General features: G+C 43.1%; 1 protein-coding gene across 1 annotated transcript in view; it reads right to left on the bottom strand.

The window, feature by feature from the left end:
* Positions 1 to 18,448, bottom strand: part of usp31 (ubiquitin specific peptidase 31) — a 112,258-nt gene that overhangs the window by 13,222 nt on the left and 80,588 nt on the right. The window contains exons 6-14 of the mRNA XM_068056056.1: positions 14,700 to 14,829; positions 13,943 to 14,123; positions 11,930 to 12,041; positions 10,404 to 10,501; positions 5,682 to 5,759; positions 5,372 to 5,501; positions 4,753 to 4,872; positions 4,167 to 4,392; positions 3,531 to 3,689 (exon numbers count right to left, since the gene is read on the bottom strand). Of these exons, the coding sequence (XP_067912157.1) occupies positions 3,531 to 3,689; positions 4,167 to 4,392; positions 4,753 to 4,872; positions 5,372 to 5,501; positions 5,682 to 5,759; positions 10,404 to 10,501; positions 11,930 to 12,041; positions 13,943 to 14,123; positions 14,700 to 14,829 (1,234 nt within the window). The remainder of the gene's footprint in view (positions 1 to 3,530; positions 3,690 to 4,166; positions 4,393 to 4,752; positions 4,873 to 5,371; positions 5,502 to 5,681; positions 5,760 to 10,403; positions 10,502 to 11,929; positions 12,042 to 13,942; positions 14,124 to 14,699; positions 14,830 to 18,448) is intronic.

Below are 18,448 nucleotides of genomic sequence, written 5' to 3'. Positions count from 1 at the left end.
CCACCTACCTATACTAGGGGCAATTTATAATGGCCAATTTACCTATCAACCTGCAAGTCTTTTGGCTGTGGGAGGAAACCGGAGCACCCAGAGGAAACCCACGCAGACACAGGGAGAACTTGCAAACTCCACACAGGCAGTACCCAGAATTGAACCCGGGTCGCTGGAGCTGTGAGGCTGCGGTGCTAACTACTGCGCCACTGTGATCTCTTGCTATCGTTGGTGATGTAAACCTTTATCTCCCCAATAATTGGCGGCAATGCCAGGTAGAACAGTCAGTGGCATTTAGGCATGATTAACAAACAATCTTTAAAAAAAAAAAAAAAATTGTTTAAAAAATTTCAGAGAACACTCTGTCCAGAAACCCCAGAAGTTGATTGGGTCACTTCTGTTCAGCTCTGAAAACTTTTGCCAGCTCTCTTATCCTGACTTGTTTGCCCATCTGGTTGTTATAGTTCAGGATTTCTCAAAAAGCTTTTGTATTCACAACCAAAAATAGCAGCTCCATAAGCACACAGGCTGCTTCAAATCAAACCCTGCACCCACCAGATCAAACTTCACTATAAGACAAAAATATCAGATCACATTCAGGCTAAAACTAGGTGAAATTTATTGACAAGTAATGCAAAGAAGCCGCAAGATACTAAAATACAGATATAAAAAGTCCACAAAGGTTTCCAATAGCTTTTTAACAACTTGTATTTATTTAGCAGTTTTAACGTAATAAAATGTCCCAAGGCACTTCACAGAGATAGTCTAAGGATATATTAGGTCAGATGACCAAAAGCTTGGTCAAAAAGGTAGGTTTTAAGGAATGTCTTAAAGGAGGAAAGCAAGGTGGAGAGGTGTGGTGAGGGAATTCCAGAGCTGAAAAATATATTTCTTTTGCAGCTGGTTTAGCCAAAGGGCATTTGGATAAAGAGCCCTTCATAAACCCTTACAATGCCATGTTGCACATAAATGATATGAATGAACTATCTTTAGATGGCACTGAAATTGAGTAACCAAAGCTATGATTTATTGCCATGGGAAACCTCCACATCACAGCTTATTCTACAAAGGTGCAGAAATCCAAGACAACAAGAGGACTCAGATATTATTGTCTTCTTCACAAACATCTCCCTTAATGCTTCAAAGATTAAATTGGTCTCTTCCCCTCGTCTATCGAGCTACAGACATTAACATTAGAAACAGACTGTTCTCGTCACCTTCAACTGACTGAACTCATTGACACCAACCAATAAAATCTATTTTAGCCAGAAGATTTTGAATTAAATATGAAGGGGAAGTGTCGAGTCAATTCTATGCACTATCCAGTACCCACAGAAACAAGCTTCCTTCACAACAACAAATTTTCACATTCACTATTTCAAGTCATAAAATGTAACCAAATTCTCTCATTTTACCAACGAATATTTAAACCAGGGATAGAGGATAATCTCATCACTTTTATGTAGACAGATTTTGGAAAGATGTAAAGGTAACAGGGTTGTAGTGGTGGGTGATTTTAACTTCCCCTATATTGACTGGGACTCACTTAGTGCTAGGGGCTTAGATGGGGCAGAATTTGTAAGGAGCATCCAGGAGGGCTTCTTGAAACAAGATGTAGATAGTCCAACTAGGGATGGGGCCGTACTGGACCTGGTATTGGGGAATGAGCCCGGCCAGGTGGTCGAAGTTTCAGTAGGGGAGCATTTCGGGAACAAAAGGTGAAGTCACACGGGATCAGAGGTGAGCTGGCAAGATGGATACAGAACAGGCTCTGTCATAGAAGACAGAGGGTAGCAGTGGAAGGGTGCTTTTCTGAATGGAGGGCTGTGACTAGTGGTGTTGCATAGGGATCAGTGCTGGGACCTTTGCTGTTTGTAGTATATATAAATGATTTGGAGGAAAATATAGCTGGTCTGATTAGTAAGTTTGCGGACGACACAAAGGTTGGTGGAGTTGCGGATAGTGACTAGGATTGTCAGAGGATACAGCAGGATATAGATCGGTTGGAGACTTGGGCGGAGAAATGGCAGATGGAGTTTAATCCGGACAAATGTAAGGTAATGCATTTTGGAAGGTCTAATGCAGGTGGGAAGTATACAGTAAATGGCAGAACCCTTAGGAGTATTGACAGGCAGAGAGATCTGGGCGTACAGGTCCACATGTCACTGAAAGTGGCAACGCAGGTGGATAAGGTAGTCAAGAAGGCATTCGGCATGCTTGCCTTCATCGGTCGGGGCATAGAGTATAAAAATTGGCAAGTCATGCTGCAGCTGTACAAAACCTTAGTTAAGCCACACTTGGAATACTGCATGCAATTCTGGTCACCACACTACCAGAAGGACGTGGAGGCTTTGGAGAGGGTACAGAGGAGGTTTACCAGGATGTTGCCTGGTCTGGAGGGCATTAGCTATGAGGAGAGGTTGGATAAACTCGGATTGTTTTCACTGGAACGACGGAGATGGAGGGGCGACATGATAGAGGTTTACAAAGTTATGAGCAGCATGGACAGAGTGGATAGTCAGAAGCTTTTTCCCAGGGTGGAAGAGTCAGTTACTAGGGGACATAGGTTTAAGGTGAGAGGGGCAAAGTTTAGAGGGGATGGGCGAGGTAAGTTCTTTACACAGAGGGTAGTGAGTGCCTGGAACGTGTTGCCGGGGGAGGTGGTGGAAGCAGGTACGATAATGAAGTTTAAGAGGCATCTTGACAAATACAAGAATAGGATGGGAATAGAGGGATACGGTCCCCGGAAGTGCAGAAGGTTTTAGTTTAGGAAGGCATCAAGATCGGCGCAGGCTTGGAGGGCCGAATGGCCTGTTTCTGTGCTGTACTGCTCTTTGTTGTTCTTTGTTTTGCACTAGTCTCAGAAGAGCAGTATAACCAACACTGTTTGGGTGGATATGAAGCAAAATAGATTAAAATATGCAAAATATTGGCATGCTCACCATGTGACTCCATATTCCCAGTAACAGCCCTATCCACCCCTGAATGTGGTAACTCTTGCTGGGTAGAGTTCCAACAATGCTCTCTTGGAAATCACCCATTATCAGCATGTTATTTAACTATAGAGTGCATCACAACCAAGTCCAACCCTACATTTGCCAAATATGGGGGCACAGTCTCAGGATAAGCAGCTGATCATTTAGGACTGAGATGAGGAGAACTTACTTCACTCAAAGGATTGTGAATCTTTGGAATTCTCTCCTCAGGGGGTTGTGGATGCTCCATCGTTGAATACATTAAAGGCTGGGAGAGACAGATTTTTGGTCTCTCAAGAAATCAAGGGGTATGGCAAGCAGGCAGGAAAGTGGAGTTGAATCCCAAGATCAGCCATGATTGTTTTGAATGGCAGAGCAGGTTTGATGGGCCATATCATTTACTCCTGCTCCTACTTCTTGTGTTCTTAACATCCACACATGCACACCTTCCAGCAAGTCACTAGATAGCAATCAGGAGCTGGAACCTTGGCTGATTCGCTCTCTTCTCCCCCTCTGCCACTCCAAGCATACTGAGGCTAATTCCAGAAATATCTAACACATTACCTGCTAAAGAGCTGTTTGCTGACCAGGAAGGAATGGTGCTTCGCCGCTGGTAGAACAGGATGTATGCAGTCTGCTTGCAGACATCTTCATCTAAGAGCTGCTGAACATCACTGTCATCGAAACAATACCACAGCCCATCCACAGAGTTCTTGCAGTAAGCTACGTAATAGAATGGGAGAGACCGGGGGGTCAGTCAAACTCAACAACTGTATGTGCATGGATCAAAACAAAAGCAGCATTAGTACACCTGGTGATCAGCACATTGGCACAGTAAAGACTGATTGCCCACTCAGCTGTAGAGGAAGGGCTAAATTCTTGGACTCTCTTCCACATCCAGACAATGAAGGATGCTCTTCAGAAAAAGATGGTTCAGCAATCCAATTAGTGGATTGGGCTAATCCCAGTCTGCACACAGCAAGGCAAAGGGTCCCGTCAAAAAGACTTGGAAAACTTTTGGGTCTTACAAGCATGCGTCCCCCCTCCTCTTCCCATGGGAAACCTGCGGTGTTACTGAAATCTAAGCAGCTCCTGACAGCTGCAACAGGTACACACAGTTCAGCAAGACACTGGTTGGGATGGCAGACAGCAACAAAAACAGAGCAACACGAGGCTAGGTGCAGCATTGGGGGGCCCTACCAGTGTAATGCCCTCCTTGCATGGTGCCATGATGATTGCACACTGCGTACAGATCGTAGAGGTAGTCTTCAGGATCCCTGCCAAGCCCATAGGGTCTTCTCCATGGCGACCAGTGAGAAGGGAGGCTCCAGCTGCTCTGGCTGCGTTTCACCATGTGAGGAGTCATGTCCAGACCTGTGAGGGGGAATTTCACCAGGTTCTGTAGCTTGGTCCTTTTATCCCCTTCCTGTTGGAACGGAGACAGTGCAAATGTTTATTTAAAACAAAGATACGCAGTTACACAGCAAATACCAGATCAATGCAATGGCAATGGTGTGAAACCTTGGATGCTGAATACAACAAATACCAAATACTGTATACAGCACCCATTGATGCACAGAAAGTACCAGATTTACTCAGATTCATAACACTCTGTATAGGACACCCATCTTGACCAAAACATTACTTCAACTAAGACCGTAAACCACAAAACAGAAAGGGTTGCCTGATGTCCCTCTCCCCTGCCTCGGCCCCCCGTGACATCTTGGATGGAATCAAAAGCAAGGACACTGCTTTCGCCTCCCCCACCCCTCTTTAAAGCACTCACCTGTTTAAAGCGTTTCAGGTGGATGATGAGAACATCAGGAAGTGTCCACAAGCTCAGCTTGATGCTGCCCTGCTGAAGCTGCTTACAATGTGGGCAGCGCCAGGCATCATCTGGTGCTAGCTGTCAAACACAACAACAAAAGACAGGCAGTCAGAAAAGGCATTCCAACACTCAAAAAAAACCTCAAGAATCTAAAGACAGGAGCAGGTCAGTCACTCCAGCCTTTTCCGCATTCAAATAGATCATAAGTTAGCAATTACACCAATTATAAAACCTGCAATGTTGCTATTTGTTTTTGGCCACAACACTTCAATGTTGCTTTGGGGGAAGAAGGTTCTTCAGCTGATTCAAAGTAACAGTGCTAACAGACTGAACTATGCTGACACTTGCCAGCAGACAGCCCGCAGTAATTTTACAAGTGTTCACTAGAGCATTCCTGTAACTTCAAAGCATTGTTCTGCCCCGCACCATGTGGTCACACATGCACCCGTCCGCACCATGTGGTGTCACGTACAGATACACCCACACACAATATGTGGTCGCTCTCTCACACCCACACAAATCTTGCAGTCACACGTGTAAGGATTTGTTCAGAGCTAGTGCCCCCCTCTGCATTTACCTGTTCTTCTTTGGTGTAGAGATGAAAGCACTGGGATAAGGTGTAGGTCTGAGGTTGATGATGAAGCTGCTGCTGTTGACGAACACTCTCAGAGTCTGGCACGTATTCATCCTCAGCGCTCCCGAACAAGCTGCAAACCAAACAAGGGCACTTTAAATTTGGACACCAGAACTGTCCGAGAACACAAAACAATTCACCATAGTATCCTGCGCGAGACCCAAACTTTGGCTGGCTTAGATTGCTAGCCTGTCTGAATACATAGGAAGCCATGAAGAGATGCTTAGAAATACAGAAAGTTTACACAGCTTACTATTCTTTTGTGTCTCTGTCCCATTCCACAACGATCTTAATATGCTGGGGTCCACCAGGTCTGCAGGACTTCCACGCTCTGTAACAGAGGACAGCCAGTTCAAGTTACATCAAATGGACATGCAAACATTGTGGCCCTGGTTCCCCCTTAAATACTTTTAGGATTGAAGCCCAAGTCTCATGTGGGGGTAGAAAATCTAAAAGCTCAGTTTTAGTGTTAGATCGTAGCCTCAGTGCAACCAGAGCCCTGGGGCTAATCCAATGCAGGATTTATTAATAAACTCTAGACATTAATTCCTATTCTGCAGTCTCTAGGATAACTAACATTTTCAGGGAAAATCACCAAAAAATCTCAACAGCTTACATTTAAATAGTGCCATTAGCGCAGCAAAATGTGATAAAATTCTCTTGACATCACCCAAGCAACAACTAGTTCTGTTTATTCAGGCGGAATCAGTAGCATTTGCAGCCTGGGCACTGATTCAAGGGAGACATGTTAAAATGAACATTGGCTGTATATGAGGGTGGAGTACATAACTGAGCATTATAACCGAGGTAGGGTGTAACTGTGAGCACTATAACCAGGCTGACAGTGGCCAAAGACCAAAAGGAAGACTTTAAAAAAAAAAATCTGAATTTTTTTTGACAAGGCATCATGTAATTATAGCACTGTTAATGATCTGTAATGAATGCAAATGATTCCAGGCCACTCCAAATGTGTAGAAACATTCATTTTCCCTTTATTAACACAAGAAGTAGGAGCAGGAGTAGGCCATTCAATCCCTCAAGCCTGCTCCGCCATTCAATAAGATCATGACTGATCTGTCCCTGGCCTCAACTCCTCTTTTGGGCCTGTTCCGCATAACCCTAGACTCCCCGAGATTTCAAAAATCTATCCACCTCCTCCTTAAATACATTTAGTCACCTAGCCTCCACAACTCTGAGGTAGAGAATTCCAGAGATTCACTACCCTCAGAGAAGAAATTCCTTTGCATCTCAGTTTAAATGTGTGCCCCCTTATTCTGTAACTATGTCCCCTAGTTCGAGATTCCCCCACCAGTGGAAACATATTCTCAGCATCTATCCTGTCAAGCCCCCTTAGAATCTTATATGTTTCAATAAGATCACCTCTCATTCTTCCAAACTCCAATGAATAAAGGCCTAACCTGTTCAGCCTTTCTTGACAGCCCCTTCATCCCAGGAATCAGCCTAGTGAACCTTTTCTGAACTGCCTCCAATGCTAGTATATCCTTCTTTAAATACAGGGACCAAAACTGTACACAGTACTCCAGGTGTGGCCTCACCAACACCCTGTAGTACAGTTGTAATACTTTTAAACTCTAACTCCCTAGCAATAAAGGCCAAAATTCCATTTGCCTTCCTAACTACTTGCTGCACCTGCATGCTAACTTTTTGTGTTTTCTGCACAAGAACACCCAGATCCCCCTGTACTGCAGTATTTTGTAGTCTTTCGATTACCATCAAGACGGTGGATCAAAGATGCAGTAAGAAACCACAAAGTGTCAAGCAGACAGGTGAACTGTCCTCAAGAATCACTGATGTTTTAAATTTTGCAAGTTTTATACTTTGTATGAATGGCTATAAAAAAAAGTGCAAGGCAAACCACATAAACCTCGGTTTGATGTTTCATCTTCAAAAGTACGTGTACATTGCTTCAAGGATGCTATGCTGTCTCAGAAACAGGTTCATTTATCACCATCTATTATGGCATTTCACTGAAGTTGTTACTGTTATTTAGTATGCAACTATTTTAAGATCCCTTTTATATCATTCAGGTTACAAGCTGTGAACATCCTAAATGTCAAGCATTAAATAGTCAAAAGTTATCCGAAAATTGTGAAATACTACTACCCATGACAAAAATTATATAACTAGCTGCCGTGAATCAAAATTTCCATCCACCCCTAAATAGCTTTCTTGTTTACCTCCATTTGCTATACCGTACTGATTTGGTTAAAAATGAATTAACAGCATATAGTGAAGCAATATAACTTATCAATTTACTACATGTAGTAAATGTCTAAAAATATATTCTTCAATGCAAGTATTAGTAATGTTACAACCGAGGCAGGAGAAAGGCACTGTTTATTCTAGTCCACAGTCACAACACATTTTTAAATTTCCCCACTTACTGATACGGTCAATCATATGCTCTATTTTCCCCAGAACAGAACACACTAACCAGGTTTCTCTAATGAACAACAAAATTATCAGTTCATTATAAAACAAGTCTCAACTAGTAATGAAGTAAAACAAAGTTCCCTTTTTACCTTAGCCCCTTCACACTCACATATATACATGGGGTTAACTGAAAAAATAAAAGGGATTTTTATCAATTCAGAGCTCGGTTACAGACAAAAAAATACAACCCAGGCAGAGTACTTGCTCATTTTTTTTTGAAGAAAACAGATGAGATATGTTGTTTCAAAACTGGCACACAGTCTAACTTCTAAGTACACGTTGACAAGTCACTGGGATCTTTTAGAACAGTTCTTTTCAGGTGGCGTTGAAAACTAATTTAGTAGGCTTTCTTCAAAGATAGGAAACGAGATGAATCGACACAGTGGACCTCACAGGGTCTTTTATGGAATTGCTGGAAAGCGAGCTGGGTTGTTGTCTTCTCTCCTTTTTTGGGAATTCTCCAGCAGACTTGACTTTATCAGCCGCTCACTCCAGAAGGTAAAACACACACTGACACACAACCAAAAAGCTTGAGAGTTTTGTGCCTATCCCCGGTGCTCTCTGCTGCTGCTGGGCTTATCCAATCAAGGGACGCTCGTCACTTCTCTGCCGTTACTAGGGTTTCTGTTCTATCTTTAACTTGAGTCCTGTGACAACCAGTAACATTGTTGCCAATCCCATTCCTTCAGTGTCTCCTTGATGGCTTTTTTTTAAAAAACTGGTCCAACATTTATTCAATTTGACTATGAATTCCTTTTAAAAAATATTTAACAGAAATAGAATCACTTTCATAACAGAAAAATAAAGGTTAACTTGGAATATCAACTTGTCATGACCTCTACCTGACTAATAAGATCTCCTGTAATCCAAAAGTTAGTGGATAGTAGTTTTCTTGCACTGTTGTATATTTGCTAACCCAAAAGTTCCTAGCATTTTAAACCTAAAGATATTTGTCACAGCCTTGAGATCAATACCTACAACTAGTACAGTCTTAGTGAAAAGATTTTTTTTTAATCACTAGTAATGAATTAACATTTACAGTACAGGTTCTGTATCAACTCATGTCTTCACAGGAAGTCTGAAGCAATCATGAAATGAGTGTATTATTTTCACTCCCAGCTGTACATTTTGCCAAAAAGCTTAAGTGGGACACTATTCATTTAATGAAATAACTCACCAGTTTGGCCATTTAGGTGCTGGTAATGTACTGATTATGAAGCTGGTTGAGTCAGCTGCTTGTGAATTAGACTGATGGAAAAGTTTGCTGTTAAAAAAAAATGCTCACTGCTGAGCTGGACAAATACTTCCAAGCATGGGCCTGTTTCTGTGCTGTATAACTATGACAGGGAAAGCTGTCTCTCAATCATCCATGTGGCAAAAAATTATATACACTCTACCTCATTTCTGCTTTGGTTTAATAATTCAACCAACTTAACATTTGAAGAATAAAGCTTTTCAATCGCTCACCCGGATTTGATAAAGTCCCTCCTTATTCCCCCTTTTTTATCCTCCTCTTGCCCGCCTTGCCACTGAATGATCTAAAGCGTTTGAGCTCAGCCACTGCTGCAAAGACCCAGATTGACATGACAACCGACCAATCAGCTCCTGGCTGCCGCCAGATTCCCACGCTCATTCCCACGCCCTGGATAATCCAATGAGAATAAAGGGGGTGGCACTGATCTTCACATTGCCGTCTGCCGCCATGCGATGCTGTTGTCGAGTCGCAGTGCCGAGTTGCAGCAGGAAAGGTCGGAAAGAAGCCGCCACGCGGATTTCGGAAACCCCAAACTCGGAAATCCGCTATTTGGCAGAAATTTCTCACCCGTTATGATAACTGACCGTATAACGAGATCGGCGTCTAAGAAAAAGTACTAATGCATTTTTTAATAACTGTGTTACACAAGGACGGCACAGTGGCGCAGTGGTTAGCACCACAGCCTCACAGCTCCAGCAAACCGGGTTCAATTCTGGGTACTGCTTGTGTGGAGTTTGCAAGTTCTCCCTGTGTCTGCGTGGGTTTCCTCCGGGTGCTCCGGTTTCCTCCCACATGCCAAAGACTTGCAGGTTGATAGGTAAATTGGCCATTATAAATTGCCCCTAGTATAGGTAGCTGGTAGGGAAATATAGGGACAGGTGGGGATGTGGTAGGAATATTGGGATTAGTGTAGGATTAGTATAAATGGGTGGTTGATGGTCAGCACAGACTCAGCGGGCCGAAGGGCCTGTTTCAGTGCTGTATCTCTAACTAACTAACAAAGAGCTGTACAATTTTATATAGCTTAAAACTAAGAAAATGAACTTTTGCTGAACATACTATAAAGGAGCAGACTCAGTCTCACTCCAACTACATGTTAGCTACTGAACTTTTAACTTAGTGAACTCGGTTTATTCTGCGATTCCCTGCCATCTGTGAAATTTACCCCAAACCCCCGTTTCCAGGACACAGCTCATTATGTCACCGCTCCCGACTCTGACAAAAAAAAATCTAGCGAACGCAATGGGACAGAAACAGAGTAATTACCTTTCCGCCGCCAATTGGCACAAGGGATACTCTTCCTGAGGTGAAAGGTAAGACTTCCCCATGCCACCTCCAAGCACTCGCAGACTAAAGGGACCAACCTAGGGAAAGAGCCAAGGGAATGTAAATACATGAGCAGCTCCACGCCTTCACACTGATTTCAACACACAACAGCAGGGAGCCAGTAAAATCTCATAGCAAGTCAGTCAGCATCGGTACAGAAAGATTATGCCCCAAACAGTACCATCTTGATCTTATCCATGTTCTTTGCCCCTGTATTCTCCCAACCCTTCAGTTTCACATTCCTAGTATTCACAATCTTTATTCAATCTGAAGCTTGACGCAGGGTCATTTAGCTTATCCTTCCAGAAAGTATCTACAGCCCCACCCCACCCCTATCACAATGTCTGTTCAAGATCAGGAATTGATCCCTCCACTACCTGATCTCTTTCACCCTCTCTGAAGAGCTTCCTGACAGAAGTTTTAAATTTGCCTCTCTGATATCACATACATTCCCTGCTCAGACACCATCTTCCAAGGCCAAAGTGCCGGAGTCTTTCCCACCTCTTATAACTCAGCCTTCTGTTGCTAATGTGTCATAAATCTCCACGGAATGGAAGGGTACTATGGATAAAGAGGAGCAACTAACATGGGGGTCCTTAATGCAATTTAAAAGGGATGCAGATCCAAATCTAATAGCAGCAAAACCTAAGCATTTTAAAACGGATTGACTTAATCGCAGATTAACTTATCGAAAGCAACTCTCCTTCCCGACGCTTAGCATAATCATGCTTACTAAGAATCAAAGAGTGCTACCATGCAATTTTCATCTTTCACACAATGCAGAAAGCCAAAGAAAAAAAATCAGCAACTGAAGCACATTTTTTTGCAGATGGTTATGGATGACAGACACAGCAACAGGAACTAGACATCAAAACTTTGCCAATCAATCTCACTAATGCTTACATAGTAGATATATCAATTACTAAAGAGAACCATTAAATATTTAAATGCTCCTATTTACTGGTACACATCAACCCCTCCACTTGATGGTGCATTATGAGGAAATGCCCATTGCATGGTTAGTTATTAAACTTACAAATCTCATTATATTTTGGTTTTTCAAACTGGGATTCGCACAGAGTCCCCAAACTCACTGGTTTTCTATCAAGGGTCAGGCACACAGTTCCCTCATAATTCTGTGTTTTCTCACTAGCACATCATTTCTGTTTTTGTGCAAGAGTAAAAAGATATTTTCTGCTGCAGCAGCAGCATTTGCCTTGGAAATTAATGTGATATTGGCAGGGGACCCACACACTGAAACCACCAAATTCAATTGAAAGTGTGGGTGCGAACGCGTCTTTTTACCCTCTTTCTCCACTAACTGAAGTAGTTAAAATGCTCCATGAGCAAGACTGGTTGATAGTACAAAGCTGATCTTGGATCCCGCACTAGTGCTGTTACTTCTCCTGGAGTATGCCTTTAAATAGCGACTCAGTAGGTCATAGGAACCCAGCAGCTGCCCTTACCTCAGTGAACATCCCTGGCCTAAACAGATGTCGCATCTTTTCCAAAATATCTTTTTGCAGTCCTTCCCATGTTATTTTACGATCCAAACAGAGTACAAAGGGATGACCAAACCTAGAAAACGGATGCCAATAGGGAGTTAGAGAGGAAACACAGTTGAAAAGGAATCCAGATGTTTAATGACAAAGTTTCAGGGATTGTTCATTTAATCCTAATTTTTATTTCTCATTTAACCTCAAGCTTGTCACTACACTGCACTGTTAACCAGTTTACTGGATTAGTTAATTAAGTCAGAGGTTGGTTTATTTGATCATTTTGCCAACAGGACGGCAGAATTAGAATTCTGAATTGAATCAACAAATGAGTTTGTGTTTGTGAAAAACAGGGGCGGCACAGTGGCGCAGTGGTTAGCACCGCAGCCTCACAGCTCCAGCAACCCGGGTTCAATTCTGGGTACTGCCTGTGTGGTGTTTGCAAGTTCTCCCCGTGTCTGCGTGGGTTTCCTCCGGGTGCTCCGGTTTCCTCCCACCTCCAAAAGACTTGCAGGTTGATAGGTAAATTGGCCATTGTAAATTGCCCCTAGTGTAGGTAGGTGGTAGGAGAATGGTGGGGATGTGGTAGAGAATATGGGGTTAGTGTAGGGTTAGTATAAATGGGTGGTTGTTGGTCGGCACAGACTCGGTGGGCCGAAGGGCCTGTTTCAGTGCTGTATCTCTAAATAAAAGAAAACGGCTGCAAATGCCTGCACGGTGTCAACGTGCCACAAGAAGTGGACATTAGCCTTTGCAGCTTGGCCCCACAGCATCCAGAAGGTTCCAGGAAATTTCCACATCAGTTGGCAGTTGCAAGAGTTGATGTTTTAAAATAAAAAATCAACGATATTGACACACAAGACCAGTCAATAAGAGAACTAATGGATTTATATGGATTATAGTCATATATCAGCTAGATCTAACCCTGTTAGTTAAAGACCCATTTAGCTCGGTTTTATTGATGGCTACGGCCACACTTCACAGCAGCTGGCGAGTCATCTACTATTTATGGTTTAGTGTCACAATCAATTATTTCCAGACCAAATGTAGGATGGAGGAGGGGGCAGCTCACCACTCCCTCTGGAATGATGCAACAATGTGCCTCAAACCCATCCTCGCATCACCACCTGGTGCACTTTCATTTCAACTGGTCCATATGTCAACCAAGGACTAGAAGCGTTCTACCCTAACAGCTCACCACCCCCACAACCCATCCATCTGGTCTAAACTTAAAACCCAAAGATAAATGACTCCCATACAGCAACTATGTCAATAGTCATCAGTATGCAAATGAATCTTTTGGTAGTCTAGGGCAGGGTATCACTGCCAGAAAAAAAGGTTGGTATGGCTTTATGGTGCAGGAAGTTTTTGTTTAGTATTACAGTCGATGTCTTAGATCTGGACTGCAAATGAAGCAATCATCAGGAATGCAGTTAAAACAGATCATTTGAAGTTTGAAGAACACAGATTCAATGCCAACACAACAGGTGACTGAACAGTACCACTCAGAATGTCAACGAAATGTTACCCAATCTGTTGTAAAGCCCAGCACCTCATCTATCAAGCATTTATATAACACTTGAGAGTCAGGCTGTCCTTGGGAATGGGCATTTGAGGCACTTGGTATTCATGGAAAAACAAAAACAATTGTGGGAACAGATGGTCCCCAAAAATGTGGTAATTTTAAAACAAAAATCCTGGATCCTGCGCAATAGCAAGGGAATGCAACTTACTCAGCTTGTTAATGTAAACTCTGGCTAGTTAACGTGTCTCTTTATAGATTCAAGGCACCTCCAAGCACGTTGCTGCATGAGATGAATGATTTATGCATGTGTCTTCACTGGTATCACATCCTGCACTTCAACAACTGCACAACAACAATTCCATCCCTGAAACTACTACCCCACAACTTGGTGAGCACAAACATTCAATTACTTAAAATATTTAAAATAAAATCAACATTTCACTCCCAAAACAATTTACCTTTTTGCCTGCTGCCCAGAGCAGCAATGGTTACACACCAGCAGCATCCATTTCTCATAGCCTGAACCCTTGTTATACACTCTCTCCAGCTTGATCTGCTTCACTCCTCCATGGGAGTAGACTGTGGACCTGTGATCTGTGCTGAACTTCAGGTTATTTTGATTTATGTTTGTAAGCATCGCTGAGAACAAACAGAAATAGAGGATTAGAAACACACATAGATTACATAAACATCAAGACAGCTTTAATTACCAAAATTATACTCCACGATAGAGAGATTGATCACAGAATGTAAGGAAGCTGTTCTAGCCAAGGTGCTCTGTTCCCCCTACAGTCCCCCTCATGGGCTTAGCTAGTATGGGAAATAGCATAGTACAAATACCTTTGTAAAGTTCAGATTAAGAGATAGTGTAGAGGGAGTTTTACTCTGTATCTGCCCAGGGAGTGTTTGATGGGGCAGTGTAAATGGAGCTTTAATTTGCTTTCAACTGCTATAATTGATCTGGGATGGCTCAAAGTTGTAACTTGGTGACAGAAGTGGAAAAATAAGTATTCCACTCTGCACTGACATGCTTCATGAACAGAAAAGCAATCCAAAAACTCCATGAAAGATAACCAGCATTTCTTAACTGTCTATTTAACAGAGGTTTCCTAGAAAACACACACAGGCATACACCAAAAATAAATAGCCTAAGTTACAGGAGCTTTACGAAAACACGCTATTAGATACTGTGTTTTAACTCAATCACAGGCATACCTCTTTGACCAATATACACATCGGGTGTCTCAAAAGCATAGATACAGTCGTTTTCATGAACAGTGTCCAGGGCATCACCATCACTGAAGGTACGATGGAATCCATCATAATAAATTTCAGTTAGAACAATCTAAAACAAACATTTTAAGGAGTTAAGTAATGAAGGTGCAACATTTGACTCAAATAAGAATCTTAAATAATTGAAATGACTTGCTCAGTGGCTACACGGCACAGTAGCCTCAGTGACAGACTTAGCACAGTAAGCCCCACTATGCTCAAATTGAACAGCTCAGGATTCAAAGACTGGGTGATAGTCAGATCATGCAGTCAGTCACCTCTGAAGACGTGGATTGTACTGTAGCACAAGTTAATGGAATAAGTTATGTCTCTTACCGGCTGACAAGAGTTGTACGTGTAATCAGTATTGGCATTTGGAACCAAATTCCTAGTTAACACAAAGCCACAGCACAAACTGCTGGTTTTTGAGGATTCTGCATTGATGTCGCACCTCTCGGGGACATCCCAAAGCACCTTGCGTACAATTCATTACTTTATAAGTGCAGTCACTTATGTAGATGACTTTAGCGTCATGGACACACAGCAAGTTCTCACAAGCAAGATGCACACAGCACAAGAATGAAAACATTTACAGTCATTATACACCTGCTCTTCCAAAATCACTCTACCTCACCCCTTTCCCATTGAAAAAGTATCTTAACAGAACCATCCAGAGAACAAGTGAAAGAGAATCAGAAGAAGCCACTGCAAAGAATTCGGTTAAGGCAACCAAGCCAAGAAGAATGCGTGAGGGTCCTTTATATATGGGGAGGAGGGTGTTCAGTGGGGTGGGAGGGTGGATGGCAAGACTAGTGCTAGGTCAAAATCACCAAGCACTTTGAGATCAGCAGCATTGAATAGGAAATACTATCATTGTGAAAGATTCCAGTAAGCTAAAACAGCCGTTGTACAGTCAGCAGGGCAAGCAGTGACCTAGAAGAATGTTTTCAAGCAAAACTATCACTTATGACATTGAGTGTGGAAATATCTCATGATTAATCACACGAGAAATGGAGGAAATGGCTCAGCCCATACGAGTCTCAGCACTCAGATCTCCTCAAGGAGAAATGGCACACAGCAGTAGCCAATCTACCCTACGCCTGGGAAACAGGGGCAAGAGCTCGTCTCTCTCTTGTTGGGTCTCAATAATCACTGGCTCTGTCTTAAAAGCAGATTATCTTTCCAACATGGGTCACTATCTTAAGAGTGCAAAGGACAAACATCCCCTGATTGTCCTTTGAATGTGAAGGAGGAGTTAATGAGCCAATGAGATTATCAGCACTCAATGTTTTAACTAGTTGGGGTGCAGTGTCAAAAATTCAGAGAGATCCTTTTTCAGCTGACTGAATGGCGAGAAACGTCTCCTCAAAAGAAACATCTCATGCTGTTGGAGGGAGGCATGAACTATGAGCTGCTATACAATAAAACAAATATTATTGAAATAAGTGCAGTTCTTTTTACCCGTTTTCTTCCCTGTCCCCACATGAAAAAAAAGACTGTATCTAGAAAAAGCATTACAGGCTGTATTCATTGTAAACACTTGGAAGAATTCCTGGTATTTTGTCAACTGGAAATCCAGCAGAGTTTCCTGCCCTCTAGTGATCAAGACTGCGCACTGCTTTCAGCTGACAGATCACAAAATACCGCAGTCTGCTTCAACTGCAACCTGTTCTTTTCACGATATCTAATTGGTTGCTCTTCAGGAAGCTCTCCACCCAAACCATCTATAAATCCAGTTAACAGTCCAGGCAGTGACTTTGCACTGTGCCTGGAGATACTGCAGTGAAGGCACAGCAAACAATGCTGCAGTGGTGCTAACACAGGAACTACAGGATTACAACACTGAAAATCCAGACCAAGTCAAGGATGGGGAAATATTACAAATGCTGGAAATATAAACACCAGAAAACAAGTAACAAGTCTGCTATATCAGAGGAAAGAGGCTAATGTGCAAAAAAAAAATCAAGATTTACACATTTACTGTGCAGTTACAGCAATCTCTTTTAAAAAGTCAGACAGACTTGCATTTATATAGCACTTTTCAAGACTAGCGAACATCTCAAAGCACTTTACAGCCAATAAAATACTTGTCAATAAATAAAATAAAAGCAAAATACTGCAGATGCTGGAAATCTGAAATAAAAACAAGAAATGCTGGAAATACTCAGCATCTGTGGAGAGAGAAGCAGAGTTAACGTTTCAGGTCAGTGACCTTTCATCAGAACTGGCAACGGTTAGCAATGTAATAGGTTTTAAGCAAATAAAGTGGGGGTGGGGCAAGAGATAACGAAAGTAAAGGTGTTGATAGGACAGGGTCACAGAGAATAACTGACCAGGTGGTCATGGAGCAAAGGCAAACAGTATGTTAATGGTGTGCTGAAAGACAAAGCATTAGTGCAGAGAGGGTGTTAATTGACAGAAAAATGAACAGCCCTGGCCCAAAGCACAAACTTGAAAAACAACAGTGGGCAGACACATGATAAAAGAAACTAAACAATAAAACAAACTAAAGGCTGCGTTTGCTAACATAACCACTAGGTTGTGCTGTGCTAGCACATGCACAAATGCAGCCTCTTCCACGGAAATATCACTGTCTGCGACGTTCAGGCTGCTGCCAGGATTAAAGATGGCGCCGCTCAATTTAACACAGAAAAACAACTTCAACCCATGGCAGCACACAATGGACATGTTTAATACACGAGAACATTGCATTATTTAAAGTCTCATCAGAAGGACAGCACCTCTGACAGTGCTGCACACCCTCCGTAATTCTGTGACGTTTCACTGCCATCCCACTCTCCAGCCACTCACTCCCTCCCCCCACCCCCCAACCCACTCTCCAGCCGCTGATTCCCCGCTTCCCCCCACCCCCCAATCCCACTCTCCAGCCACTCACTCCCCGCTTCCACACCACCGCCTCCCTCCAGACACTAGCTCTAGGCCGCGCTGCTTCCCTCCTCTCGGCCACTCACTCTTACATCGTCCCATCACCCCTCGCGGCCCGCTTTGCTTCTTCAGGCAGAGAGAATGGCTGAGAGGAGGGAAGTGGCCTCCGGCCTAGAGCTAGCGTCTGGAAGGATGGTGGGGGGTGGTCAGTGGGGAGCGAGGGGCCGGAGGGGGAAAGGGGGAGGAGAGAGGAGCGAGTGGCCTGGAATGAGTGGCCGATGGGGAGAACGTTTTTCTGCGCATGCACTTGTCCTGGCAAGGCAACATGTAGGCTGTGCGCGCGCAGCATCCCGTTTGCACATCTTCACAGCTTGGAGCACTCTGATGACATCAGCGGGCCACTGCGTTGTCAGGAGTCACTTTGCAAACTAAAATAAAATAAACAAAGAAAAAATAACTAAAAATAAAAAGGGAGGCCCGTCATGCTCTGAAATTATTGAACTCAAATGTTCAGTCCGGCAGGTTTTAGTGTGCCTAATCGGTAAATGAGATGCTGTTCCTTGAGCTTGCGTCGATGTTCACTGGAACACTGCAGCAAGCCCAGGACAGATATGTGGGCATGAGAGCAGGGGGAAGTGCTGAAATGGCAAGCAACCGGAAGCTCAGGGTCCTGCTTTCAGACTGAGCGGAGGTGTTCCGCAAAGCGGTCACCCAATCTGTGCTTGGTCTCCCCAGTGTAGGAGGAGACCACATTCTGAGCAGCGAATACAGTATACTAAATTGAAAGTACAAGTAAATAGCTGCAT

Source organism: Heterodontus francisci, chromosome 24 (genome assembly GCF_036365525.1).
Source record: "Heterodontus francisci isolate sHetFra1 chromosome 24, sHetFra1.hap1, whole genome shotgun sequence".
NCBI lineage: Eukaryota > Metazoa > Chordata > Chondrichthyes > Heterodontiformes > Heterodontidae > Heterodontus > Heterodontus francisci.
This window is presented reverse-complemented; position numbering and strand designations above follow the sequence as displayed.